The sequence below is a fragment of the Gracilinanus agilis genome, chromosome 5 (assembly GCF_016433145.1).
Source record: "Gracilinanus agilis isolate LMUSP501 chromosome 5, AgileGrace, whole genome shotgun sequence".
NCBI lineage: Eukaryota > Metazoa > Chordata > Mammalia > Didelphimorphia > Didelphidae > Gracilinanus > Gracilinanus agilis.
Window position 1 is genome coordinate 281,829,882 of NC_058134.1, and position 27,520 is coordinate 281,857,401.

At 43.7% G+C, this 27,520-nt stretch overlaps 1 protein-coding gene across 1 annotated transcript in view; it reads right to left on the reverse strand.

Moving 5' to 3' along the window:
• KIF5A (kinesin family member 5A) overlaps positions 1–25,842 on the reverse strand; it is a 30,885-nt gene extending 5,043 nt beyond the window's left edge. The window contains exons 1-23 of the mRNA XM_044679463.1: positions 25,708–25,842; positions 20,483–20,570; positions 20,310–20,383; positions 19,585–19,689; positions 16,216–16,264; positions 15,659–15,714; positions 15,324–15,411; positions 14,844–14,968; positions 14,523–14,627; positions 14,209–14,357; positions 13,928–14,076; positions 13,139–13,314; positions 12,791–12,859; positions 5,593–5,799; positions 5,130–5,276; positions 4,232–4,420; positions 3,754–3,871; positions 3,101–3,165; positions 2,858–2,967; positions 2,445–2,546; positions 2,167–2,227; positions 1,848–1,919; positions 1,602–1,706 (exon numbers count right to left, since the gene is read on the reverse strand). Of these exons, the coding sequence (XP_044535398.1) occupies positions 1,602–1,706; positions 1,848–1,919; positions 2,167–2,227; positions 2,445–2,546; positions 2,858–2,967; positions 3,101–3,165; positions 3,754–3,871; positions 4,232–4,420; positions 5,130–5,276; positions 5,593–5,799; positions 12,791–12,859; positions 13,139–13,314; positions 13,928–14,076; positions 14,209–14,357; positions 14,523–14,627; positions 14,844–14,968; positions 15,324–15,411; positions 15,659–15,714; positions 16,216–16,264; positions 19,585–19,689; positions 20,310–20,383; positions 20,483–20,570; positions 25,708–25,836 (2,538 nt within the window). The 5' untranslated portion in view covers positions 25,837–25,842. The remainder of the gene's footprint in view (positions 1–1,601; positions 1,707–1,847; positions 1,920–2,166; positions 2,228–2,444; positions 2,547–2,857; positions 2,968–3,100; positions 3,166–3,753; positions 3,872–4,231; positions 4,421–5,129; positions 5,277–5,592; positions 5,800–12,790; positions 12,860–13,138; positions 13,315–13,927; positions 14,077–14,208; positions 14,358–14,522; positions 14,628–14,843; positions 14,969–15,323; positions 15,412–15,658; positions 15,715–16,215; positions 16,265–19,584; positions 19,690–20,309; positions 20,384–20,482; positions 20,571–25,707) is intronic.
• Positions 25,843–27,520: the final 1,678 nt, after the last annotated feature.

A 27,520-nucleotide genomic window follows, 5' to 3' on the forward strand; every position in this document is an offset into this window, starting at 1 on the left:
AGAGCTAAAGTGTGGGCATGCTGAAAATGAGGAGGCAGCAAAACAGCAGCTCTTGGTGGGGAGTGAAGGGGATGACAGAGGGAAGAGGTGACATAATATGGCAAGAAGGAGTCCCATACAAGGTCAAATGCAATGCAGAGCAGAAGCCACAAGCAGACATTAATTAGCCCTGCTTCCCCCATTCCATACAACACACTCACTCCAACAGAGCCCCACAGGGAGGAAAGAAAATGTTTGAATTCTTACAGTCTTGTGCACCTTGCCCCCATAGGAGAGGGTCTCCTGGGATTTCCCCTCCCTTTGTGGATAAGGCTAGGGGACAGTTGGAACAAACAAAATCATCCCCTACAACCTAAAGAGACACTCTTAGATATATTTTTTTTACCATATTCTATGAAAGAACTGAAAAAATGCCCAGGCAAAGAAAGGAACAGGAATTATTGGGGCTCTAGCAGAACAAAAATACAGCAGTCCTGGGGGAGGGGGATTGAACCAGAAAGATTTCTGTATAGTTTCACCTTCATATTAAGTATAGATTACAAGCAACATTCTTTCGCTGAGTTGGCTGCCAGTTAAGACCCATTTTGTAACAAAAATATTGCCAATTCCACTTTCCTCTTCCTATGGGGAATATCTCTTTTGTATTACATGCAAATCCACCTATTCCAGGTAGATTTTATTCTCAGCTTGAGACACACTCTCATGTTGATGGAGGCCAGAGAGGGATGGTAAAGGAATTGAGTGACTATTATGAGAGAAGGGAATAGCCTTTTGTGTCTAGGGGAATGGAGAAAGGAAGTACAATCTAGCCTTTTGCTGGTACAAAGTAAATGAAGAGCCTGCCTTTAGGCCTCAGGAAAGGGTGAAGTAAAAATATAGGGTACTTGCTGGAGTTTGTTGCTTGGAATGTTAGCGGTGCCCAATAGTTAACTGCTGAAACCTGCCAATAAGGTTGAAATACCTTGGAAGTAAGAGGGAAGTATCCCTGCTTTGAATATACCAAACATTTCCTGTCCTGATTCCTCTGGGCTATCCCCTTTTTCTCTCCCCCACCCCATACCTTGGACACCCAGACTTCCAGCTAAGGAGCCGCAGCAGAGAGGAGGGGGGGACAGAAAGGCAGCAACTTAACATACAAGAGTCATAGACTAGCCCCTCCCCACCCCTCAGGCTGGTTGAGCCATCCTGGGATCATATTGTCCACTTCCCTGACTCCCTCCCTCCCTCAAACCTAGACCCCTGGAGGATACACAGTTTCTTTTGTTTGCCTGTTTATCTCCATCTGTTAGGTGTTCTTCCTAAAGCCCAACTGAAATTCTTGCTGCAGTTCCAACCCATTTCTCTTTGTTCAAGGCCATCCCAACTCATCTCCCCAAGATGGAGCTGGGGATTGCCATGTTTAGAAAGATAAATGATAATCATGGGAAGAAGAAAGGGAAAAACAAAGCCAAATATAAAGATAGTATTTTTAGGGATAGGAGAGGAAAAGAAAGCATTCAAATTAAGTTTCTTGTCAGCCCAAGAAGCTCCCAAGGAAGAGGTCAGAGTAGCCAGAAAAACTGTCATCAGGAAACCCTATCATCTTCTTTCTCCAAATTTACCTGTTTGTGAACCTTTGTAAGCTGTTCCAGGTTGTTCTCAAGAAAGGAAATCTTCTGTTTCTGGGAGTGAATCCCCCCACTGTCCTCGGGTTCCATTTCTGCACTCTTTAGTAGAAAGGAGTATAGTGTTAGGAGATAGAACCTATCAGAAGTTTGTCCAGACTGAGTCAGCTTAGCCTTATATATAGAGGCTTGAGAAATACAAAGGAGAAGAGAGATCAGGAAGACACTGGAAATGACACTCACTTTCTTGACTCGAGTCGTGACGTCTTGAACGAACAGCTTGCGAAGGTTGTGGAGGGTCTGGAGTTCCCGGGCCTAGAGAGGAGAAAGATGTTTGAAGAGAGCTAGAAAACAGGATTCATCACTTCCTTGGACTAAAGTGAGACACTGATCATTCACTGATGTCTCCTGGTGAGAGACATCTGTTTAACACCAGTTTGCAAAGGAATAGAAAAATGAGGTTCAGAAAGGAATCTGAGGGCAAAGACCAGAGATCCCTCCCTTTTAGAAGCTATCTTAATAAAGATTACTGATTCCCAAAGCCCTGTACAGAATTACTCACAACAGTCTCCTCCAGCCCTTTGAGGTCCTGCTTGGACTGCTCGTGTCGCTCATAGAGAAATCTTCAGCCAGATCAACATCAGGAGACATGGAAAAAGTGAGAATTTGTTTATGATGCTAGCCCATTTCCCCCTACTCCTTTCTCCCCACCAAGTTATCCTGTCTTTACAAACATATGTGGGCAAGTGTGTCTTGGGTCCAGGCACAATCACACCTGACTACAGATGCTAAGTCATGTATTCATGCACTCCTAGAGTTCCAGGCATGCCTGTGACTCACGTCAGCTCCTGTAGTTTAATGCTCTTCTCATGCTCCTCACTTTTTAGCTTTTCATAGTCAGCCTGCAGTTTTTCTAACTCCAGCTGAAGCTTCTGATTTAGGCTATAAAGATAAAAGATAGATCAGGAATAAAGAAAAGAGAAGAAGCAAATCAGGACTGACCCATCTACCTTCAGACATCAGAGCCTAATTGGGGTCACCAACCCCAGGTATGAATTGAAAATTATTTCAAATATATCCTTGGTTTCTTCTATAGCACCTGGCGTAGTGCTTATATATAAAATATTTGTTAAATGAATGAGAGCACAATTAATGAACTTATTCCGGGACCTCAGAATAAACTTTGGAGGCAATAAAGGAAGACAAAGAGGACCAGGGGGCCTATAGCAGATCAGCTAGTTAGATTTCCTTACTCTTTAAGCTCATCAATGATTTTCTGCTTCTCATTGATTTCATCCCGAAGCCGGGCCAGCTGCCGATGATGGGCCTCACGATGGTTTTCCATCTGTAGTTCCAGTGCCTTCTGCAAATGATACCCCTCCCCATTAAGAACAGAGGCTGCCCCCCCATACTTCATCTCTATGAAATCCAGAACAGCCTTCACCCTGCCAAAGCCTGGCAGTTTCCCCAACTTTCCCACCTCCCCCCTCCCTCACCTTCACCTCATCAGCATCCTGTGTGTCTGGTTCCTTGTCCTTCAAGGCTACTTCATTCACGGTTTCTGGGGAGGAGTAGAGAAGCAATTAACATTGAACATGCCTCTTCCAGGGAAATAACTCATTCCTTTGTGATAAAAGCTGCTGTCCAGGTGGGGCTATTGATTAAATGGGCCCCCAAAATAAGTTTCTCCAGTCTGGCATGGTCTAACTTGATAAAGCAGGGGCTGGGGAGAGTCATTGGTTGATAACAGATTAAACCTCATGCAAGTTAATTCCTAATTATTACAAAAATTCACATCATTAGTTTCTAGCCAGAACCTGAATGAACAGGCCATGGAGCTGCTTGTTTTGGACCTGTTAATTATTATCTCTTCTCATATGAGAGAGCACATATATAAGATGGATAGAGAGCTGGCCTCCAAGTCTGGAAGGCCTGGGTTGGAGTTTGCAATACATTGGCTGTACGATCAGATAACTTCTCAGTGCATCAGGCAATTGAGACTGTAGATGCAGAACAATAGTAGATCTGCATTGGAGAAGGGGTTTCCTCTCTGGGAGTTCCCCACCTTACAGAAACAGAAACACACACATACACACACACAGATTGCCTCAAATCCCCAGATGAAGTGGAGACAGGAGGAAGGTCTCACCCTGAGCCTGTAATTTAGCAAGCTCATCACTCAGGGCATCATAGGACTCTTCGAGATGCCTTTTCTTCAACTCCACGCTCTGCATGTACTCAGTCAGGGAGCGGATCTTGGCCTCATGCTGGTGAAGGGGAAGAGGCAGAGTCCAAGGGTAAAAACAGAGGTGCAGGGGCATCTTCTGAGAGTTCAAAAGTTTCCTCAACCTTCCCTACAGCTTCAGTTCTTTGCATTTTGCTATGTACTCTGGTGGGCCAGTAATATTCCAGAGACACTGCCTTCAGAAGCCACCAGCCTAGGAGTTTAGACCCTATCAACTTTCAGTTTATCACCTTGAATCTCTATCATTTCCCTCTGCTAATGATCCCCTGGCCTCAGGTTTCCAGTAGATTTTGGCTAGAAGTAGGGTGTAGTGAATAGCCACATTGGTAGAAGGGGAAGATTTCTATCCCCTACAAAAGGCCCTCAATCCTTGGGCCCTCACCTGGGAAATAAGCAGTTGACAGGAAGAGAGTTCTCGCCCAGTCACCTCCATTTTTCGGTGACATTCAACCTGCAAATTCTCTAGTTGCCGGCACCGCTTAACCACAGACTTGACTTCTGACTTGATCTTACTGATATAGAGTCGGGCCACTGTGAATTCCTCCTCAATGGCTCCGCTTATTTCCACCGGCTTTGGATCAAGCAAGGAAAAAAAAGAGGCCACAATCTGTCTTAACTGTAGAGGAATCCTCCTTAAAATTATACCCCCCTTCCCTTCTGCTGAAGTGTCTGCCATTTTCTCAGGTGGCAGCACAGCTCTTCTGTTTTTCCTAGATCCCCTGCTCAAGATGGAATACTTGATACCAGCCGCGGGAAATCAAAATTCTTCAACTCGGCCTTCAAGGATCCCCATCTCTACCCCAACCACCTGTCCCTCTAGTTATCATGTTAATCTTTCAGTAAGACTTCATTTTGCCATGGAGTTCATATTTCTCACAATTTGATCCAACCCTACCACTCTGTGCATAGCTATTTTTTCTGTTGCTGCTACTGTCTTTCAAAACCTGACTCAAAGTTTACCCCTACCTAGGAAATCCCCTTTTTACCCTACCCCGAATACTTTTTTATTCTTTATTCTCTCACCAAGCAATTATTATCATTACTATAATATCAGCTTTGCACTTGTCTGTCTAGTTTTAAAAACAATTTTGTTTCCTAGAAGTATGGATGTATGGTTTGTCTCTTTTAGACTAGCATTTCCTTAAATGTAGGAATCACAGTTCTCCGTTGTTCAGTACCAGAGACCTTCAGATCAAAGGAGCTAACAGACTCCATTTCCCCAATTCTTCTCATCCCTCTGAGCAGAGACTTAGCAAAGGAGAGACCCCATCCCTACTTACCAGCTTGATCTCCCCATTGCCCACAATGACGCTGAATTCACTTAGGTCCTTCATCAACCCATTCAAGACCTCAGCGATTCTCTTTCGCTGGTGACCACTGACTTCTTGTAGCCTTTGCAGCTCAGACTCCAGGGACAGCATGGTAGCCTAAAGGTAGTCACCACCATCATTACCAATATACCCTATCCTTTTCCCCCAGAACAGAGACTCTCCTTCCCTACCCAGTGAGATCTTTGTGGAGGGAGAGCCTGTGATCTTATTGGCATTGGAGAAATGATGGAAGGGAACTAGAGAAATTTCAAAATCACGGAATAGAGGCAGTGAGTGAGGAGCAAAAACCAAGGGGCTCTTTAGTATACATATGAAGGCATGAAATCAAATAATGTATAATGTTCTCTTTGGAGGGGAGGGAAAGGGGCTTTAGTTGGGGGTGGACATACCTCAAGACTCTTTGGTCACTTACCACCTTTTGGGACAGTTCATCCATCAGCAGCTGGTTCTGCTGACTCTTTTCCTCAACTTCCTGTGATTTTTGATCATAGTTGACTGCCAGTTCTTCTAATGCCTGCAACACCTCCTTTACTTCATCCTTGGCTGCATCATTCTCTGACTGCAGATGACTCAGCTCCTGCTGAACCTTCTCATTGTCACCTCGTGTGGACACCAACAGCTGAGAGAATGGAGAATCAGGTGCTAGTGGATATCTATGGGAGTGCCTAGCCCTGTGGCTCCCTGGCCTGGAAGACTAAGGTCCAAATCTCAGAGTTATTACATTAGTAGAAAAAAATGAATGACCTTGTTGCCACCTCCTAGGGGCACCAGCAGCTTAGAAAGTGGGAAGTCAGGTGTTAGTGTTCATCTATTCTGAATTACCAGTTTCGTGGCTTCTTGATCTGGAGAGGTAAAGGTCCAAATCTCAGATTATTAGATTGGTAGATTAAGAAAATGTAATAGTAGTATACTTAGATTTCAGTAAGACGTTTGACAAAGCATAGTGATATTAGTGAATGGAAAGATGTGTTTAGATGATAGTTAGGTGGATAAAGTTGCATGAACAGACTCAAAGAGACCCGATTAATGAATCAACGAGAAGGGAAGATCTGTAACGCAATATACCCCAGGCCTTGTTTTGTTTGGCATTTTGACCAATGTACTTGGATGAAGGTGTGGATAATATCAGATTTAAAGATGACAAGGCTAAAAGGAATGGCCAACTCATTAGATGACAACGAAATCTAGAAAGATCTTGACAAGTGTTAATAGATCAGATCTAATAATTGTATGGGATAAATGTAAAGTTCTGTAATTGTGTGGCTGCAGCAGTAGCAACTAAAGGCCTTCCATGTAGTTGAGGCTAGTTTCTCCTAAGGCCTTGCCACATTGGCTGGGTTGATTTCTGGCACCCTATGGCTGCCATGGGCAAAGCCTCTACATGAGACAACGTAGGGGATCCTACTGACCTGAGATTAGCCCAGTGGATGCTAAAGGTGTTTGATGTAGAAAATAAAGATAAGCACCTGAAGAGCAATCTCTACTAAGTGATACTTACTGATTATAGCATATAGAAAATGAAAGGAAACTATCCAAGTACATTCAGAGTTTTTAAGAATCACAGTGGACTTAATATCAGCACAAGTAAAAGAAGCAATGCTGACGGAAATAAAAACCAAGAGGCTAAGTGGGAAATATCATTTTCAATCCAGAGATTTCATTGAAAAAAAAAAAAGCTGTGGAGTCCTTTTACCAGTAGGGCTTTAACAAGTGAATGAGAGCAGAATCAAGGATAAAAACTGGAACATCACAAGTATCCTAATAATATCCCTGCTCTGTCCTCCTGGAGTGAACTCCACAGAAGGGGCAGAGGATGGAGTGGGCTTTCTCACCAAGAAACTTGAAAAGTTCAAACAAACAAACCTGATGAGTCACTGAAACAATAGTTGAGGTCATGATTCAATGTGACAACTCAGAGATGCTCTGCTACAGAATTCTATCCCCTTAGGAAGCTTATAGAAACTTAAGTGAAATCTGTCGAATCAGTTAGAGATCTCTGATGCAACCAGTTCCACAAGAGGGATCTGCAAGGGAGGGGCTATGTTTGAAGCAAAAATGTGGTAGAGAAGAAACTATAAAAGTTGATCAAGAAATTGTTAATATTGGCCAGGAAAGCTTGAAGGCCTGTCAGCAGAGAGTAGGAGAAAGCTACCAACAGAAAACTATATAAAAGGGCTTAAACAGAAATATGAGGTTGCAAAGGTTTATCAGGATCAATATCAGGAACTTGGAGCCGATTCATCTGCTCGGAAATGTCTTGCAAAGCAGAAGCAACGGATGCTTGCTGAGAGAACTGCCAGGGAGGCTGCTGCTGCCTGACTTGTCAAAAAAGTGAGAACATTTTGATCCCTTTTGATCCCAATAAAACTCTTTGCAGTTAAAAAAAATTCCTAAAAGAGATGGATTTGGTAGACTAGAGCTATCCCCAGCTGCTATAGCCTGCCATACACTATGGCCACCAATCAAATCGATCCTGCCTTACAAACCTCTATGCCAGTTATAGTGGCTGGGGTCAAATGGAAATCCTTGGAGATAACCAAGCCATGCTGTGGAGTTATAATCAAATCATTTCAGTTTCCAGAAGGATAAAAACTATTTCCTCCCTAATGATAGAGATGAAGGCTATACCAGTTCCCTTTATAATTATCCTGTGTGACTGATGAAGAAAAAGTGGCACCTTGGCAGCCTTCAGTTTAAAACCACAGTGTGCTGAACAAAGTTGTCATGACAATTGCTGAGGTCGTTTCTTGCCCCATCAGTGGTCAGTCAGATAGTTCAGGCTGACAGTGTTTGCTTTGTATAGACTTTGCTTGTATATATTTTGAAGTCATTTTCTTCTTCTGGGTTTGTAGTCTTGGGCATCTCTCTATAGACCAGCTCTTCATTGTGACAGTATTTATTTATTCTTCCAACCTTACTTCATGACTTTGTTAAGGCCTGGCTATACACACTTCTAGAGTAAATGTTTGGGTTTTGTTTGGGCTTGATTTGTATTCTCTAGGATTCTGATGCTACTTTCTCTAAATACTAAGTTCTGAGTTCTTCAAGGAAGATAGGGGCAACTCAGGCCAGGAATCTGTAACTTTGGGTATGCCTAGAGTAGTCCACTCTAGGGCAATCTAAACAGAACTAGCTATTCTGGTTTAAATTTTGCAAGTTCCTTCTCTGATTTGGGTCTGGGTAACACAACTACAGGCTGGCCCCTGGTTGAAGACTGCTGCTGGCCCTAACCTTTCAGCTAATGGGAAGACTTACTGATTCCCAGCAATAGAACTGAAGGCTCCCTGTTGGTTTGAGCTCTCTGACTTCTTTACTCAGCTGCAAACCTCAGACTTGCCTGGGGAATGAATCCAAGCATTATTCAGAAGTCAGAGCCTAATGGCTGCTCATGTTCTTTGCTCAGTATATACCTCCAAGACCACTCCTTGCCCCGCTCTGTCACTCCTGGTCACATATCTCCTCCTAAGTCTATGCTATATCTGTGACCTAGATCTGGAGTTAGAGGGACAGAACTGGCATCTGGGTCCTGTTCCTGCTTCCTGCACAGTGCCAGACACATCCCTGTGGGATCCAAGATCACTGCTTTCAGTACATAGCATCAGATCCCAGCTTAGTCCCTTCACTTAAAGGAACTAGGCAGTTCCTTCCTGGCTAGAGTCCTACCCCAGTGCCAACAGATACCTTTTGTCACCTACTGAATTGGGCTAGAAAAATGACTCACCATAGTTTTCCTAGGATTTTCCTGATCACAACTCAATCCAGAGTTCCTTCTAGGTCTTAAATGAAGTAATCAGGGGCATGTATGGGGAAAGTCCAAGATGGGCTTTATTGCTTCTTCCTAATCCACCGTCTTTGCTCCCACCATTGACTGGGACAGGGTTCTTGGCACTGAAAATGTGTTTTCTCTATTCCTATAGCTAGAAATAGGCAGGAGCAATTCAAATTCCCCCAGAAAGGAGTCCAGCATAAATTCACCATTCATCCTCAGGGTTACTTGAACTCTTCTCTCATATTGTTACAGTCCAATGGGCAGAAACCTGATAAAGCCTTCACTTCTGAGGCATTGGTTCCCTCATCACATTGATCATATAATGTTGACCAGATTGAATGAGGCTACAGTGACAAAGGTTCTAGGTCAGATGGCAGCCCATTTGAAGAACAAGGAGAGGTCAACACTAAGATCCAGGGTCCAGACCATTCAGTCATGTTTTGGGGAGTAGTACATTGGATAGGGAGAATGATTCAGTGCATAATCCAGAATAAGCTACTGCTCCTTGATTTTCCACAATCCAAAAAGGAAGCCCAGAGGTTTATTACACTCTGATTTTTGGAGAACCCACATTCATCACCTAGGTATCCCGATGATTCTCATATGCCAAGTCACCCATAAGTCTTTTTCGAGTGGGGCCCAGAACAACAAAGTGGGCCTAAAGTGGGCCATTCACCAGTTTCCCCATGGGCCTTTAGGGTCCTTTGGGGCCCCGTTTTTTGTGGGAAGTCTCTGTCCATAAAGACCAGGCTGAGTATAGCCTTTAGCAAGCTCCTAGGGGTAACTAGACCAAAAGACTATTGGGTTTCTGGAACTATAAGGTCTCCAGAGTTGCCATTTATTATACCACTTTTGAAAAGCAGTTCTTAGATTGTTTGCAGCCTTGACTATTATCATTAATTGTACTTTGTCCAGAATTGGGTAACATAAGTTAGTTTCTCAAATAAGATGGGTAGTATAATTGGGGAGAGGCCTCTACTATTAAATGCTGAAGGTAAATTCAAGGTCTTGCCCTCTCAGTTCCCTAAGGTATTAGAACCCTTTATGAAAAGTTTGCAGGGGCTAAAACCCTCCAGTTTCACCCAATAACCTCTGATTTCTCTGCTAGCCTAATCGTTAAATGGCTTCACCAATGAAGACTTCAATTTTGAGGAACATCATTCTGCCTGATTCACCAGCTGCTCTGTCCTCTGCACAATTGGACTTCAGAGGCCATTGATATAGTAATAGGTAATGCCCAGAGGGATGGAAGTCCTGGAAGATCCTCTCAGTGAACAGTTTCAAGCTATGTGGCTAGTGTGTGCGATGGGTAGGTTGGATAAAAATCTTCATTAACACTGATTCTTGGGCAGGGGCCAGGTATCTGTCCAAAGGGTCTAGAGGCTAGAATGAAGAGGATTTGACAGTCAGAAGCTCTCCCCTTAGGGGTCAGAACAAACAAAGGGATTTTTGTAATACTGCCAACATCCTACAGTTGTTTGTGGGGCAGATCAGCCCTCACTGGAGAGACATATTCCCTCCATCAAAATATACAACCACGTTGTTGATGCCATTATGAAAAAGGCAGAAGTTGGGAGGTGAATCCATTACCAGTCAGGAATCGGGGGGGGGGGCTGTGATGCTATGTTATCCCAAACAAATGACTATATAATTCTCCTAATCAGGAACAAGGCAACTACTTCTGCTCATATAATTCAGAATGCCCACCTACTGTGTACAGTCCTTGCCCACAACTGGCAAATTAGCCCTCTTCCTCCATCTTAGGGCAAGAAGTATGTTCCTGCTAAACAACAGTTTTGTTATCATGCCACTGAGGTTGGGTATTCTACTTCAGATAAGCCATGTTCTTTGTTGAATTAGCACTATCCTAAGAGGGGAGAGGGTTCCTTGGCCCAGAAGTTTCTGGGATCCGGGCTCCAGGAAGATTTACCCAAATAAGGAAAGACTATTTTTTAAACCCTTGCCTTCTGTCTTAAAATAAATACTAAGTATTGGTTCCAAAGCAGAAGAGTGGTAAGGGCTAGGAATGGGGGTTAAGTGACTTGCCCAGGGTCTGAAATAATGTATATATTCTTGATGGTTAATGTTGATAACCTCTCTTTGCAAAATCCTTTCTCTTACCTGTTTGCAACCCCTTTTTCTTCTTCACTCATTACAGGTCATATAGCTAGGAAGTGTCTGAGGCCACATTTGATCCCAGGACTTCCCATCTCTGGGCCTGACTCTCAAACCACTTGAGCTACCTAGCTGCCCCAGGAAAGACTACTTTTTGGCATAGATAGACCTTCTCTGGCCCTTCTTTATTCCATCCCTGGTTCTTCACCCTGGCCTAAAGGGTCCTGCCCCTCACAAGGAGCTATACACCTTGGATAAATGCTCAAACCCTCCTTAATTATAAGATTTCTTTTTTTTTTTCTTGGTATGGTTCCAACAACTACTTCCAAAACAGAACAAATGGTGGTAGTATTGCAAGGTGCCTTGTTTTCTGACAACATGAGAGAGGTAATACTCTTTCTGTCTAACTACAACGACTTTCTATTTACCTGGAAGAAAGGGGATCTCTTGTCGGAGTTTCAGACAACCCTGAGTTCCTGGATCAATGTGAAGGGGAACCCTCTCCTGATGGCTTTCCCAGGGAAGGGGACACCCTTGCTGGTATGCTGGAGAACATTGAGGGGTTGGTGGGTGGTACAGACCAAGACAGGCTATGTGCAAGAAGGTAGTGAGCTTCCTTAGGTACTATACACTATACCTTGAACCTGTGGTAAGGATTGGTGAATATGCTGGAATCATCTGCATGGTGGCATTGATGTTCCTGGTGCTGCTCGTACTCAGCATCATTGCTTTTCATCAGGAGATCTTTTCTGAACTGACTCTAGTAATCACGTATCTCATGACAGATCTTGGACTTGATCCTTTGAATCAAGGTATCAAAAATCACCATCATCTTCCTTGTACTAAATTCTTTTTAATGGAGCCCAAGATCTCTATTTTGACTGTCGTATCACATTGTTGACTAATATTGAACGTTTTGTCCACCAAAACATGTTGCTGTCTAAACAGACTCCTCCATCTTGAACTTGTGAGTTTTTTTTAACCCAAATGTAAGACTTTCCACTTATTCCTATTAACTTTGACTTATTAGAATTTCTAAAAGTAGAATGTGCTATCCTGGGAAGTTAATGAATTTCCTATCATTGGAGGTCCTCCTTTAGAGGTGAATGAAATACTCAGAGATACTGTAGACCAGTGATTCCCAAAATGGGTGCCACCGCCCCCTGGTGGGTGCTGCAGTGATCCAGGAGGATGGTGATGGCCACAGGTGCATTTATCTTTCCTATTAATTGCTATTAAAATTAAAAAAAAATTATTTCCAGGGCGCTAGGTAATATTTTTTCTGGAAAGGGGCTGGTAGGCCAAAAAAGTTTGGGAACCACTGCTATAGACAAATCCCTACTCTGGTATGCCTTTGGATTAGATCTGAGTTTTTTTCCAGTCCAAGATCCTATGATTCTCAGTCTAGTTTCCTGAGCAAAAGATCTAAGAGAAAGTAGGCTTTTTGCTGAATAAAAGAGCTTAGACATATTAAGTCAATTGAGATGAAGTTCTTGGCCTTTTCACCATGTGACTAAGAGAAGCCCCAATAATTTAACAAGTTCTCAGGGTTATCCTTTGTAAAGGGAATGCCTTTTCTCCCATCCTAATATAGAGTTTCTCTAGGTTTCAAAAAAAGAAACATCTAACTCCCCCATCCCTACCTTCTCCCCTATCTTTTTGAACCCTGGGAAATCTTCTCTGAGTTCTAATCTCCATCTTTACTGCTGCAAATATAATTAATTACCTCTTCCTGGTCCAACATTTGTTGCTTAAGTTTTTCCATCAGTTGACTCTGTTGATTAATTTCATCATCCTGTTAGAGGCAAGGGGGAGAAATGGGCAGAGAATGAGATTTTTGTATTTCTCTCTCAATTGTTTTTTTTAGGATCTACTTTAGAATTACCAAAACTAGAATGAAATGTGTATGAGGGAAGGATCCTGAGAGAAATCTGAATTAATTAGGAACAGTTCCATACCCCCACCACCTCCACAAAGAGAAGCCACCTTTTTTCCTCTACTCTATGCCTCTTCCCTGAAATCTCTTCATTTCTTTTCCCATAATGCCTACTTTTCTGGTTCCCTCCCTCATCACCTTATCGTCTAGCTGCTTGTAGAGACGTCTTATCTCCTCTTCATATTTCTGTCTTTCTTCAGGTGCAATTCGAACCACAATGGATGAGTTGTCATTCACTGGTGTCTCCTCACAAAGCTCCCCTCCAGGGGTTGATTCTTCCCCACCTAGACGCTCGGTCTCAGGCACATTCTCCCCTAAGGAAGCAGTATAGGAAAAGGGTTTGATAGACAATCAAATCAGAGATACCCAATCCATAAAGAGAAAAAGGGAACAATCATAGAGGCTTCCCTTCCAATCAGAAATATCCCTCTTAGACTACTCTACCTCCTGCCACAAAACCTTTCTTTACCAAAGAAATATCCCTGTCAAAAACTTCCCATTCTTCCAGAAAGACCCTTTTTCCTCATAAGAAAATCTCTCCCTCTCACCTAGCAATTAACCTATTTCCTTTTTTTTTTTTTTAATCTTACCTTTCATCTTAGAATCAACACTATATATTGGTTCCAAGGCAGAAGAGTGGTAAGGGCTAGGCAATGGGGATTAAGTAACTTGCCCACAGTCCCACAGTTAGAAAGTGTCTAAGGCCAAATTTGAACCCAGGACCTCCTATTTATAGGCCTGGCTCTCTATCCACTGAGCCAACTAGCAGCCCTACCCCCATTTCTCCAGGAACAGAAGCTTCCTTCATAGTCTGACCTTGCATATAACCCTCTCACACAGGGTTGCTCTGTCTCCAGAGTGCTCCCTTTTGCTCACCACCCCCACCTAAAGGGGTTTCTTTCCTTCAGGGGCCTACTCTACTCTAACCATTTCGCCACCGGCTTAGCTCAGCTTCCAGCTTGGCAATGGTCTCTTTCTGTGCCTTCGTCTTCTCCTTCTCTTTCTCATATTTCTTCTTCCACTGTTCAGCAGTCAGTTCCAGATTCACTGAAGCAGTGTTCTTGATGGTCTTTGCCCTGGGATAAGGAAGGAAGAGAAGAAAATTAGGAGAAGGCCTGGAGATTGAAGAGGCAGGATGGGAAGAGAATGTACTGAGCTAGGAGAGTTATGAGGGATTCTGAGGGAGAAAGGATAGGATGGTCACAGACCTTTGCCCAAACATAAGAGTAGATTTGGTCTCAGCATCATTGTAACTGGATGGAGAGCAGCAGATAAACATCGTTGTCCGGCAGTTCCCTCCCAAAGAGTCCTGAAGGATCCTAGTCATTTTGCTGTCACGATACGGAACGTAGCTTTTCTGGGGAGAAGAGAGACTGAGTGAGGAAAAAGGGACCTGGTATGAAGGGGGTGGGGGGATTGAATTGGGACCCAAAAACTTCTGGCGTGAAGGGATAAGAAGATGGAGAAACATGTGGGGAAAACCAGGAGGAAGTCAGAGGACAAAGGTAGAAGGGATACTCACTGTGCCTTCAGCCAGGGCAGAGATCACATTCCCCAATGCCGACAAGGATTTATTGATATTCTTTGCTTCATCCAACACGGCTCCCTCTGCCCCTGTTTTGCTGACCTGTGGAGGGAGGGGAGGATGTATCTGACATGAGAAGCTTCAAAGAGTCTGAACTTTTACTTCCTACACAAGGTTTCTCAGCTCTTTCAAGGTAGGAGGGATAGAGATCAGGTCTAAACAAGACAACTGGGCAGGAATAGCCAGGTCTTCAAAAACTTTGATGAAAAAGGTTTCCCCTCTGAGATTCCCATTCCCAACCTTGCCCCTCCTGCTAACCTTCTCACTTCCTGCCAGGTCCACTAGATAGAGCTTCCCACTAAGCTTTTGCTCAGTCTCCACGTTTTCCTGCTTAATGTTGATGAGAAAAATGCTGTGGCTTCGGGAGCTGTGCTCATTCATGTCTGAAAGTGGTGAGGGAGAAAAGGGTAGAGTGATAGACAGATAGTCAGAGATGTTAGGCAACCTCTCATCCAGCAAAACAGACCTTCCACCTCCGTGCCTTTAGACAGAGAGAGGTCTTAGCTATCTCGACACCCCCCCCCCACATCAACCCCCCCCCCCCGCTCAGTTTCCCTGGCCCACATAGAAAAGGGACTCTCCTTTCCTGAAGGATAAAGATGCCCCAGATTCTCTTCTGCTCCTTGGCCTCTTATTCCCAAAGAGAGGCACAAAGGCAGAAGCAGACACACACACACACACACACACACACACACACACACACACACACACACACACAATCTTCATTTTCCTACTCACTAGTGACTGCCACATGACGGTTTGATTTCCCCTCATCAATCACATCTAGAATTTCTTCTGGGCTAGACACAAAGCGCTCAGTACAACCCTATAGATTGAATATAGACATAAACACATTGGTCTATAGACTACACAACTTTTCAGTCCCAAGGTTCAATAACATTCAGTTTATTGTAAAATTACTCTTCAAATTTGATCTACTTAGACATTTGACCTTTTCAGCATATATATAGCACAACCCTCCCCCCCAACAGCCATTTTTAATTAATATATGGGATATTCTGAATCTTCAGACTGACCTTAATTCACCATTCTTCCTTCAACCCCACTCTCACCTTGACAAATGGGACCCGGTTCTTATCTTCATGCACAGATAGGTTTGTCTTGGTCACTGAATTGGAATGAAGAAGGGAGATCTGTTATCCCAGGTTCCTCCTCTGCTTCTATTTCCCTACCATCCCTACCAAGAAGTGCAGAAGTATTTTCCCCTCATGCTTCACAGGGAAGGAAAATTCCCTACCTTTTTAGCTGTTATGAAATACCTCCAGAAATCTAACTCCTTTGCTCACCTCTTCTAGCCCAAGAACTATATATGTCCTTAGCCTCTTTTCCAGGCTGGTCTTCCTTAGCTCCTCTCCCAAACCTGTAGTACTTTATTTCTTTTTTTTGTAGTCCTTTATTTCTAAGATAAATTCTTCTTATCTTCTATAGCCTTTTAATTCTTAGAAAGATTCAAACTCATGGGGGCCATGTGTCCCCATAGAGAAGTAGTTATCCTTTGCATCTCTTCCCAAATTGTACTCAAATAGAATAGGAATGGGAAAATTTCTTCTCACTATCTCCCACTTTCCCCTCTGGTCACTTCCAGATCCTTAGATTAACTAATACTCACCATCCAGCAGGTCACGAATTTTATCCAGATAAATCTCAAAGTAAGAAACCTAGGTAGAGGAAAAGGCACCTATGAGGAAATGACTTCCCTTACTTTTGGTGAGAGACAGTAGAGTATAGGAAAAAAGATGACTAAATCTCTAGTGATGATTCATGTGCTTGAAATCCAAGTCAAGTAGTTTAGGCAAGTCACTTAAGCTCTCTGAGCCTCAGTTTCTTCATTTGCAAACTGTGGTGATTTGTAAAAACAACAACAACAACAACAAAACCCACCATAGTAGGGATGGTGTCAGGAAAGTACTTTGAAATTGTTAGTGTGAATCATCCAATCCTGAAAGACTTAAGACAGGAAAAGCTATCTATCTCCAAAGGAAGAACTGGTGGAGTCGGATAGATGTGGATCAAAGCAGACTATCTTTCCCATCATTGTATTTCTGGTTTTATTTGGGAGTTTTGGTTTTGTCTGAGTGTGCTCTAACAACACTGACCCATATAGAAGTGTATTTTGCATGATGATAAAAATAATTTTTTTTAAAAAAGAACTAAGATTCAAAAAAAATGGAATCTAAGCCACAAAACTACAGAAATCTGACCTCTACAATGTAGTTCTGTAGTTAAAACGTCTGAATTTACATGGCTCTATATACATTTCCTATCTCCAAAGACATATCCACTGTCATTCCTAAATGCCAATCAATACCTTTAAGATAAATAACTTTCCTTTTTTTTTTTTAAATAAAACACTTTGGGCTAAATAAAGTATGAGTCATCCTATAGCTATTGCTTTAAATATCATAATGTAAAATAGTTGTAGGGTCTCTAAGGTTCCTACTAATTCTAATACCTATGAACAACTCTATTTGTGATCAAGGGAATACTGTATCAACATGAGGAATTCCTCAATCAGTCTGATGAGACTCCATTCAAGGTGTAATGGTTTTGTTTGGAGGCATCTGGCAGGCTCCTCCCAAAGAGTGTGGGTGCCTTCATGAGAGGAAGCAAAGGAATTCTTGTAGGAGGGCTCTCTGTGGTCTCTAAAATCAGGCTGGAAGAGTGGCTTCACTCCTTTTTCTTGGACTTTGAGAAGATAGACCCAAGTTCTTCAGTAGAGCAGCCCTGTGTCCTGGGGCTAGGAAACCAGTGTTTAGGCTCAGTTTCCTCTTCCCAGTATGATGACTTACAACTGAAGCACATAAAAAAAATAGACCCATTGCTTGAGTGGGCTGAGTGAATAGTTTATCGATTGATCAAGGAAGCATTTATCAAACAACTACTGTGTGCTAAGAACTGTGCAGGGGGATGCAAAGACGAAAAGCAAAGCAATCCCAAAAGCACTAACAAGTTAGGGAAGCTAGGAAAAGAAAGGCACAGGGGAAAAGGTAAAGTATTCAAGGCATAGGATGAGCTAATACAAAAGCCCAGAATCTGGAAGTGGAGTACTGTGCATGAACAACAGCAAGGTCAGAGAGATAACAGTATGTGAATAAGAGAATGGGTGATAGCCTGTTCCCCCTGGCTTCTTCTACAGCCCCATCAGAATGCTCTATCTCATTATGATATAGTCCTCATGCCTACCTCACTCCTAACCTCCCTGTCAGCAACACTCCCTTCCCTAGCCCCTCCACTGGAGAACAATGTGAATCCCTGAAAAGAACATTGGATTTGAAGCCAGAGGATCCAGTTCAAATCCTTTCTCAGGCACCTCTGCAACCTTGGCTAAGTTATTTAACCTTTATGTACCTTAATTTCTTCATCTTTAAAATGAGAGAATTGGTCTAGATGATCTCTAAAACTCCTTTCAGTTTTAAATCTGTGATTCCTTTCTACTTCAGAAGCTTCTTGACCACATCTCTGCATCCTTTTCATAAGCTTTGTACCGGTCCCCTCTCCTTAAACCAGGAATTCTTAACCTGCAGTCTGTGAACTTGCTTTTTTTCCTTAATACTGTGATAATTGTATTTCTGTTTTTCATGGGATACCTTGTATCTACAGTGTAGGTTTGCAGTAAAAGGACATTTGAGTATAGGAAGCTTTGATACAATATGGTAAAAGGGCATTGGTTTCCTTTATGATTCTTTTTATTGAATTTAAAAACATTATTCTCAGTCTTTTGTCTTGGGCATGTTTTGGGCATAGAAAAAAAGGTTCCTGTATTCTTGATGACTTTTTACTGTACTGTAATCCTTAGGCCTCCTTGGCCTTGAATGCCCTTCTGCTCATTTTGGGGTGAACCTACTCTACAGGTTCTACTCTATAGAACTCCAGGTGGGAGCAATGAGTCAAGGAGACAATATGACCATCTTGGGTACAGCTGCCAGGATTGGACCTGGTTTGTGTGAGGCCACAGTCTAGAGTAAGAGGGGTTTCTGGGCTACTCATTATGTCTACATGTAACTTAGTGTGAATATTTTCTTGGTGAGGAAGGATAGGAAGAAGAAAGGAACTGTGGCTCCTTTCCCCAAATAGATGAAGCTGTAAGTTGGGACAAATACAATATTTTTAACTAGATCCAGCTGCTCTCTAGCTGGTCAGCCTTGTAAATAGTGAGGAATCATAAGGAGTACTATCTCAGAAGTGAAAAGCAACCATGAGCTGGGTTGGAGATACCTAAGAAGAAACACATATGTAGCTTTTTCTAAAGGAAGCATGGCAGCTGGCCTAGTTTTTTAGAAGTCTGTTTATATTTATGGCTAGAATAAGGATACTTTAGAATAAGATTCCCATGCTGTTAACTTAAGTCTGTATTCTATAAACTTAATAAATCTGTACTATATGTCTATTCTACTTCTATTTCCTCACATAATTGCTAATAATTTTTTAAAATTACTCAGGGAGGGGGGTTATGAGGAGTAGATAGGAAATAATTAAGAATCTCTAGAGGTGGGGCAAAAAACAAATGGCAGTGGTAGAGAGAGAAGGGATGACCACTCTTACAGATCATAGCTGCAGATCTAGCAATAGAGAGCTAATAAAAAAAAAACACCTCAAGAGGGATTTGATCTTGGCAATGCCACATTTCCTGTACAGATAATAAGGAGAATTGGGGAGCAAGAGATGGCAGTATATGTATTTGGAGGGGAAGGTAGAAGTCATCTGACTTCAAATCCAGTGTTCTTCCCGTGGTATCACATTGTTTTCCCATAGAGAGGCTAGGAAAGGGGATGTTGCTGACAGGGAGGTTAGGAGTGAAGGTGGCAGCATAATCTATGAAGGCTCTACTCCCAACTCCTGGGAAGGAAAAGTGAGCTAAAGCTCACCAGAGGAGAGAAATTTAAACTTAGAATCTGAATTCCCTTAGAGTTCCATTATATATCTGACCTCACCATCCTCTCCACTTGCCAAAGATATCTAACTATTCTGCCACACTCACCTTGATGTGGAACTCAAGGTTCTCATCCATGGAGTAGATATGATTGAAGATGTCACGGGCAATTCGAGGAATGATTCCCATCAGCTGAGGGTCATGCAACTTCCCCTGGATGAATAGAAGCATCTCAAAGTCAGACTGAGTCATAGAAAGAATGGGCGTATAGGATGGAAGTGCCACACATATACAGATTATTTGTATCAACTTGTATTCATTCATAAAACAGAAAAAGCTGCCACAGATTGACTCATAAGTGATATAAATTAAGTATAAATTTACAAAGTAAGGAGAATGGCCGGCTCACAGTATCAGAATCAATCAGAAGTTTGTTATTTCAGATCTTAAAGGTCACTAACACCTTAGTGGAGAAGAAATAGAGAAAGGAGAGGAAATTTCATGAAAAGTGTGAAAAATGGAGTGATCTGGGTCAATTACCATGGCAAGACATAGGGATAGACTCTGTTATTGCTTTTCTAGGATAACAGGAAGAAAACTGGAGGATGTATCAAGGAGGAAATGGAGTCGCACTGGAAATGAAATATCGTCCAAAGCATTCTCAGCAAGTTTCTGGATGAAACCTTTCAGTGTACCTTTCAGTCAGGGCATTGTATGATATACCTAGGGATCAGTCCCTCTCCACAAAGACAGAAGACCATTTTAAGGGGCTAGCTCCTCCTCAAAACCTCCAGGCCCTTTCTTTACTTCTGCAAATATGCCAGAGTTCTCACCTCCATAGTGTGTGTCTTTCCTGAAGATGTCTGTCCATAAGCAAAAATGGTGCCATTGTAACCAGCAAGAACATCTGGAAAAAAAGTGGGGTGTTTGGTAAAGAGAATCGAGGTTCACAAGAGAAGACCAAGAAGAACTTGTCCCCATCCCTCACTCAAAATATATCCATTACCTTTAACAATCTGCATGGCACATGCATGATAAACTTGTTCCTGTGTTGTGTTCGGAGGGAATACTCGATCAAACACATATGGCTTTCCCTGGAGTAGACAGAGAAGGGGACAGGCATGAGGAGAGATGATGCTCCCTTTTCCATATTCCTGAGGAAGGACAAAACTCTCCCCCTTAACCCTGTCGCTCTATACATTAAGGTAAAGGCTGGGAGGAGTTGCAGAGTAGGCAAATTCAGAAGAGCCAAAATGAGAGGGAGGGAGTGGGAAATCAATGAAACTGTGTTTGTTTGCAGTAAGGGAGCTAATAAATAAAGAATGAGAAAAAAAGAATTAGGAGAGATGAGACAGGAAGCCATTACATCTTTGAACCTGGTCACTTAGGAGAGAAAATGGGGCAAGAAAGAGAGAAGCAGTAACAATTCACCGATATGAAAATTCCAGCTCAGGCCTTTAGAAATGCAAACTTTCCCCCTTCCCCAACACTGGCTTCGGGTTTGGAGCCAATTACTGAGAAACAGGGAAAACCAAAACCCATCTGCTCTTTGGCCAGTGATCCTAGTCTCCTCTCAGCCGTAATCTCTCCCCATGGTTCATGAGTCCAGGCATACAGCCAGAGGAGATTACACACACAAATCCCTAAGCCAACCCCAACCTTGTCCTCACAATTCCTCTAGCTGAGCTTCAGCAAAGATGGCTAAATGGTTAACAGCCAGTGGCCCTGCCATCCGTAGGATTCCAGAGGCCTTGGAGTGCTCCAGAGGGCGCTATAGCTACATTGGAGGTGGGGGAGCTCTCCAAGTCCTGAAGCATTCAGTTGTCTCAGCTGCCCCCCTCCCCAAGCTCCTGGCCTTTTTGCTTTTGCCGGGATTAGAGGTAAAGGAGAAAAATCAAAGAAGATTCAGGATAATTCCAGGAAGGATTCTTAGACCTATCAGCTGTAAATAGATGGTTAATTAAGTACAGTGAGGTGTAGAGGAAAAGACACTAAACTGATTGTAAAAAGGCCTGGTTTCAAATCCTAATTCTAACCCTCACATTATCTGGTCTCAGGAGGCCTTTTGTAAAAACAAACAAACAAACAAACAAAAAAAGACAACTTAGTGAGCCTTTAGGGGACAATAGTGCAATAGTGCAATAGTTCTTTTCTAGAGGAAGTTTTGATTGGTGGGGAGAGCAAGGAAGTGTTGGGGGAAAAGAGGAAGCACTACCAAAGAGAACAGTAGAGGAATGATGTAGCTACTGGCAGAATAAAAATTCATCACCATTTTGCCCAGGGTGGAATGCAGACAGCATAGCTTCATCATGGAGACAGTCAATTAATTAAACCCCAGTAATGCTTTAGACTTCCATCCCAGGCTTCTCTTCAAAAAATTATTTTGTAGAACTAAGGGCAGAAATGTGGGACTTCAAGGTACTATACTCATTTTCCAGCCTCATGAGAGAGATGGAGATGCCTCTTTTGCTCCCTGCCTCCAACTACCATAGTCACTTCCAATGAGCTTCCACCCTGACAGCGAAGTAGGGGTAGATGCTAAAATATCAGGGAAGTTAAGAGGCTGGTTAGGTCAGAAATGTACACACATTTCCCCTTTTTAGCTTCTAATCTCCAGTATCTAACTTCTCTTCCACTCACCACAGTCTCTAATCTCATGAAAAATAACAAAGGGAAAGACACTGGAGAGCTCTCATCTCTAAATGAGATCCTGGAAATTCCAGCCAAAGAATGTAACCTATCCATAGCCTTTCTCTTCCAAGCTAAATCTTTTCTTCTCTCTACTTCTCCTTATTCCCATCTAGTCCATATATCTCTCAGAGTTCCTTCCCACCATTTTCTATAGAATCTCTATGTTAGAAGAGATGCAGGTAGTCTTTTCAACCTTCTTATTCTAAGATACCCAGTAATCTCTGAACTGAGAACACCGAACCCTGTCTCCATGGTGATGCTCTTGGGGATTGTCACCATAGTAATGCCAGAGCCACAGACTCTATAGTGCTCACTTCCTTGTCTTCTCTCCCTGGGTCTTGGTCCTTTGGCTGCCCAAAACTTAAAAGGATTTTGGGATCCACCCTGCAAATGCCAAAGGAATTCAAGATGACCCTCCAGCTATTTCCTACCATCAACCCCATCTCCAGAAATCCTGCAATAAAAAATCAAGACCCAAGCCAAATTTTCCTGAGGAATTCCTGTTGTTTTTTTTTCCCATCCAGCTCAATCTTTTAATACCCCACAGCCTCTTGGAAAGGGAAGTAAGATAGTTTTTAGGGCCCTAGGTGCTATGAAAGAAGCAGCTAGTAATCGTGAGAGGAAAGGAGCTTATTGTGGAGGGAGGCTAGAATGTGGGAATAATTATCATTCCTCCTGTGTCTGCTACACCTCGATTCTGGTAGAGATACATCCTAGACAGCCTGGCGCCCCAGACACCAGGCCTTTCTCCATCAGAGCTGTCAGAGAGATACATGCACACAGAGAAACAATGAGTGACAAGAAGAGAGTGAGTGCACACCCCACCATAACCCAGACACCATTTTAATATAAAATAAGCTATGAATACTGCCTATGACCCTTCCCTTTCATATCTGTGGGGGAAATTTATAGGGGTGGGCATGGGGGTGCAGAAGGATAGAGTTTGCACTATTGTCCCCTAAAGGCTCACTAAGTTGTCTTTTTTTGTTTGTTTGTTTTTACAAAAGGCCTCCTGAGACCAGATAATGCTGGCTACAAAGAGAGAAGAAAAGAAAAGATTACAAGGAGTTAGGGCCAAGGGAGCTTATTCTTCTCTTTCCCCTACAACCATACCTCCTTTGATATTCCCTTAACACTTTAGCAGATCCTGAAACAACTCTATACCCTCCTTAACTCATTCCTCTCAACATCTTCCATCTTAAGGACAGAGAGAAAAGAGATTCCCTCTTTCCTTCTGTCAAAGCCAGGAATCTCCCTCAAAAATGCCCAATAGTCCTAGAAATGCCTCCTTTCTCAGTTCTCAATTCCTTTTTGTAAAGAGACATGGATGTAAAATAGGAAGTGAGACAAAATGGCCCCTCTGTTCAAGCTTATAGAATGAGACAGACGAGAGAGATGGGGAAAATTTGAAGCCAGAAAAATGAGGGAAACAAGACAGGTAGTCTCAATTGCATCCTCTCTTCTGCCTTCCTTTCTCTCTTTGGATACATACTCTCTTAACTGGGGAAAGCTTGGAGACGTGACCCAACGTCTCTTACCTTTTTAATCAAATAGAAGCATAGTATGAGAAAGTATTATCAAAGAAATTATTTGAAGTTTAGCTCAGTGTCATATGAAAAATCCATCCACAACATTTAAAATAAGGGAGTGATTAGAGAATGTAAAATCTATCTAATAAGGTTCTCACTCTCACTAACTACTCAAATTTCCACAGCCTCCTTTTCTCTTATGTCTTTAGGCCCATAGTTAATCGCAGTTTCGTTGAATCTGAGGATCCAGAATTTGAGCAGACCCTAAATATCTCTGAAGAATCAGAGAGAAGTCCAGAGGTCACCTAATTTAAATCTCACTGTACTGGAATCTCTCAGGGAGTCATCACCCAGACTCTTCTTGAAAATCCCTTCATTCAACCCCCATTTTTGAGAAAAGGAGAATTTAAATTTGAGTCACATCACATAAGTAATATGTAGTGGAATTGGGATTTGAATCCAAGTCCTCAGTCTCCAAATCTAGTGGGGTTTTTCTTCTGCTATACCAAAGGCTGCTCAAAGAGAGAAAAGCATCTCCAGAGTGTAAGCAGGGATTTTTTTTTTAGGACAGGTTCAGGAAATATTGGAGGAAGAGGAGGAAAGGATGGGAAACCAGGAAAGAAAAACCCATATTATTTTCTTGGCACAAAAAAAAAAAACTAAACTAAAAACACATTAAAATGATAGGCAAAGAAGCTTCCATCTTTTTGAGTCAACAGTTAGTGCTCAAGTTGGGGGGAAGACAGAACAGAGTTGGTTGTCCTTGAGGACTGAGGCAGGGAGGAATGAGTCTCTCTGGCCATTCCTCTTATATCTAAAGCTCCACTGTCCCCATCTTTAGCCTTTCCTGACAATGGTTGCTCCAGCCGAGCTCCAAGTAAATCTGTGCTCTACTATTCTCCCCACCCAAACCCCACACCAGACTTTGCAGCTCTCGGGGTCTACCACCTTTACATTCTCCTCCAACTTCAGGGGTTACCTGTCCATCCTCCCACCCCACAGACCCTGGTTATCCCACTTGGGACCGGCATGAATTATGGTTTGGGGAGTGTTTAGGGATATGGCCAAAGGCTTGGCCTGGAGCCTGGGCCTAAGAATCAAGCCTAGACCTTGATGCAGGGGAATGACGTGCATTCTTGATCTCCTCCTCCAAGGGTGGGGACTGTTGTGATGAAACTGAAGTGGTTTCAGCTGGTTACTATGAAAAGAGGTGGTTAGACAAGGATAACGAACAGGTTGGGTATTTTTGAGGGGACCAAGAGCCCCAGCCTCCAATAAGCCCTCCCTGGAACCCCTTTCCCTACTAAGTCTGGGCCTGAGGGGATGTAAATAGCCTTATGTATTTATTCATTTATTTATTTGCCTCAGAGGCTTTTTCTGCCAACCCAAAATGGGGTGAGATGATGCATAGCAATGACCTCCAGAGCCATGACTGAGCCAAGTCAAAGCAATGGCCATGGGGCTTAGAGCTGGAGATAGATAGCCGCTCCAGTCTACAAGTCCTCAGAGCCAAAAATTCTTATCCTCTGGCTCCAAACACTAGGCCATCCTGGGGGGAGCAGAGGATCAAAACAACAAAAGGGAGTCTGGATCCTCTGGGGGGGGGGGGCCTGAAGAGCCTCTGCCTGGGTGTGGTTGGGACTCCCATCCCAGAGGGCAGCAGATGAAAGCCCCGAGGAGGGATGAGATGAGGAATGGCATCTTGACCTCTGGATAGGAGACAGCCTTTAGGTTAGCACCCTGCAGGGGGGTGGGGGAAGATTCGAGATCACTGACTGGATTGGGGTGGCAGCTAGAAGGGAGCCGCTAAAGGAACCTCTGCAGAGAATCCAGACTTGAATCCCTAGCCCAAGCCACACCCATCCAAGGCCTGGGCTAGGGACTGAGTAGGGAGGGAGGGGCTGCGGAAGTGGGGGGGATGATGGAGGGAGCACAGAGACAAACACGAACCCCGACAGCCAGAGCAGATGCCCATCCCTGCACCCCAGAGGCCTCATCTGGGGGCACTCACCCCAATAATGACGCTGTCGTCCCCTTGGAAAAGGGGGATAAATTTGTCACCCCGCAGAATCTCCGACTGGTTCAGGGGTCTGAATCGACAGAGCACCTTGATGCTGCATTCATTGTTGGTCTCCGCCATGGTGCTGGCCGGTGGTGGTGGCGGCGGCGGCGGTGTGGGGGCGCTTTGGGGAGAGGCTGGGGGAGCTCAGCAGAGACAGACGAGAGGGGAACAGGGCCGGCTCAAGCTCTTGGCCTGATGCTCTGTGGAGAAGGAAGAAGAGAAAGGCTGATGAGGGCAGAGGAGCTGGGGAAGCTCTCTCTGCTGGCTCTGGAGCTTTGTAGAGAAAACCCCCCAGCCTCAGCCTCGTCTCCCGTTCTCCCTTTCCTCTCTGCCTCAGCCCCTCCCGCTGCAGCTCTACTCTGCGGGGTTGCTGGAGTTGGGGAGGGGGGGAGTCTGGATAAGAGCGGGAGGCGGGGCTTCTCTTAAGGTGGAAGGGGTTGGGCTGTTGATGGGAAGAGATCCGGGCTCCCTTCCTTAATTTGTCAGATGAACTAATCATCCCTTCCCGTCTGTTCCCTCCAGAGAGAACCTGGGCTTTTCCCCAAATGCCCCCCATTTTCCCTAGAAACCCTGAATCCCGGATACCCAGCTCCTCTCGGCCATCCAGTTTGACATCGCTGGCTAAGAACTGGCAGCAGAATATCCCCGCTCCCCGCCCCACGCCGCCCCGGCTCCACCCTCGAGGAGTGGAGGAGGGGAGCGGGGAGATTCAGCTCCCCATCCCGACGGAGGGAGGCGGAATGATCAAGATCCGCGTCCTCTGCCTTCCCAGACAATGTCTTGTTGTGCCCAGTATAAATCGGGGAGAAGGGGGTGAAGAAGGCCCTTCCCTAGCGGGCGCTGTCCAAGCCCCCCCCCCCACTCCCTTGGTGCTAGGAGCCGCCCCCACGTTCTTTTTCCACTGCCACAGACTTTCTGGGGAAGGGCGAAGGGCGAAGTTGTGGATGGGTTGGGGGGCTCAGAGGAGAGAGAGAGAGAGAGAGAGAGAGAGAGAGAGAGAGAGAGAGAGAGAGAGAGAGAGAGAGAGAGAGAGAAACAGAAACAGAAACATTTGTTTAAATAAACACTGAGTGTGGTTTAACTCAAACTGAATCTTTATGAATTAAACTAAAGCCAGTGAGTGTAACCACACTGATGATAATATAAAACATGGTAAAAAGCAAATCAGCCAGAGTCCATTATAACAAAGCAACATGCACCAGAAAAGCCTTCTGTTAAGCCTATAGTTGTCAATGCCACAGGAATGACCATAGTTCTAGAAAAGCTGCAAACTAGAATCTTATGGGCAGCTAGGCGGTGTGCAGTGGATAGAATACAAGTGGAGCCAGGAAGACTCATCTTCCTGAGTTCAAATCTCCAATATCTTTTTAAAATTAATGAATTAGAATTGATATCATGTATTGGTTCCAAGGCAGAAGGCAGTAAGGGCTAGACAATGGGGATTAAGTGACTTGCCAGGATTCCCCCAGCTAGGAAGATCAGATTAGAACCCAGGACATCCTGTCTCCAGGCTTGGCTCTCTATCCACTGAACCACCTTGCTGCCCCCAAATCTCCAGAATCTTTGCCAAGAAATCCCCAAATGAGATCAGAAATTGTTGGATACAAGTGAAAATGACTGAACAGTGATAAAAATACTCTTGTGTTTCCTTGGGTTTCCTAAGGAAGGGGGACAGAAGGAAGCCCAAGTAGCAGAAGAAAAGATTCGGAATGAGAAGGCAAATAGTCTGCCTCTTTTTTCTTCAGTTCCTTGAAACAGGAGG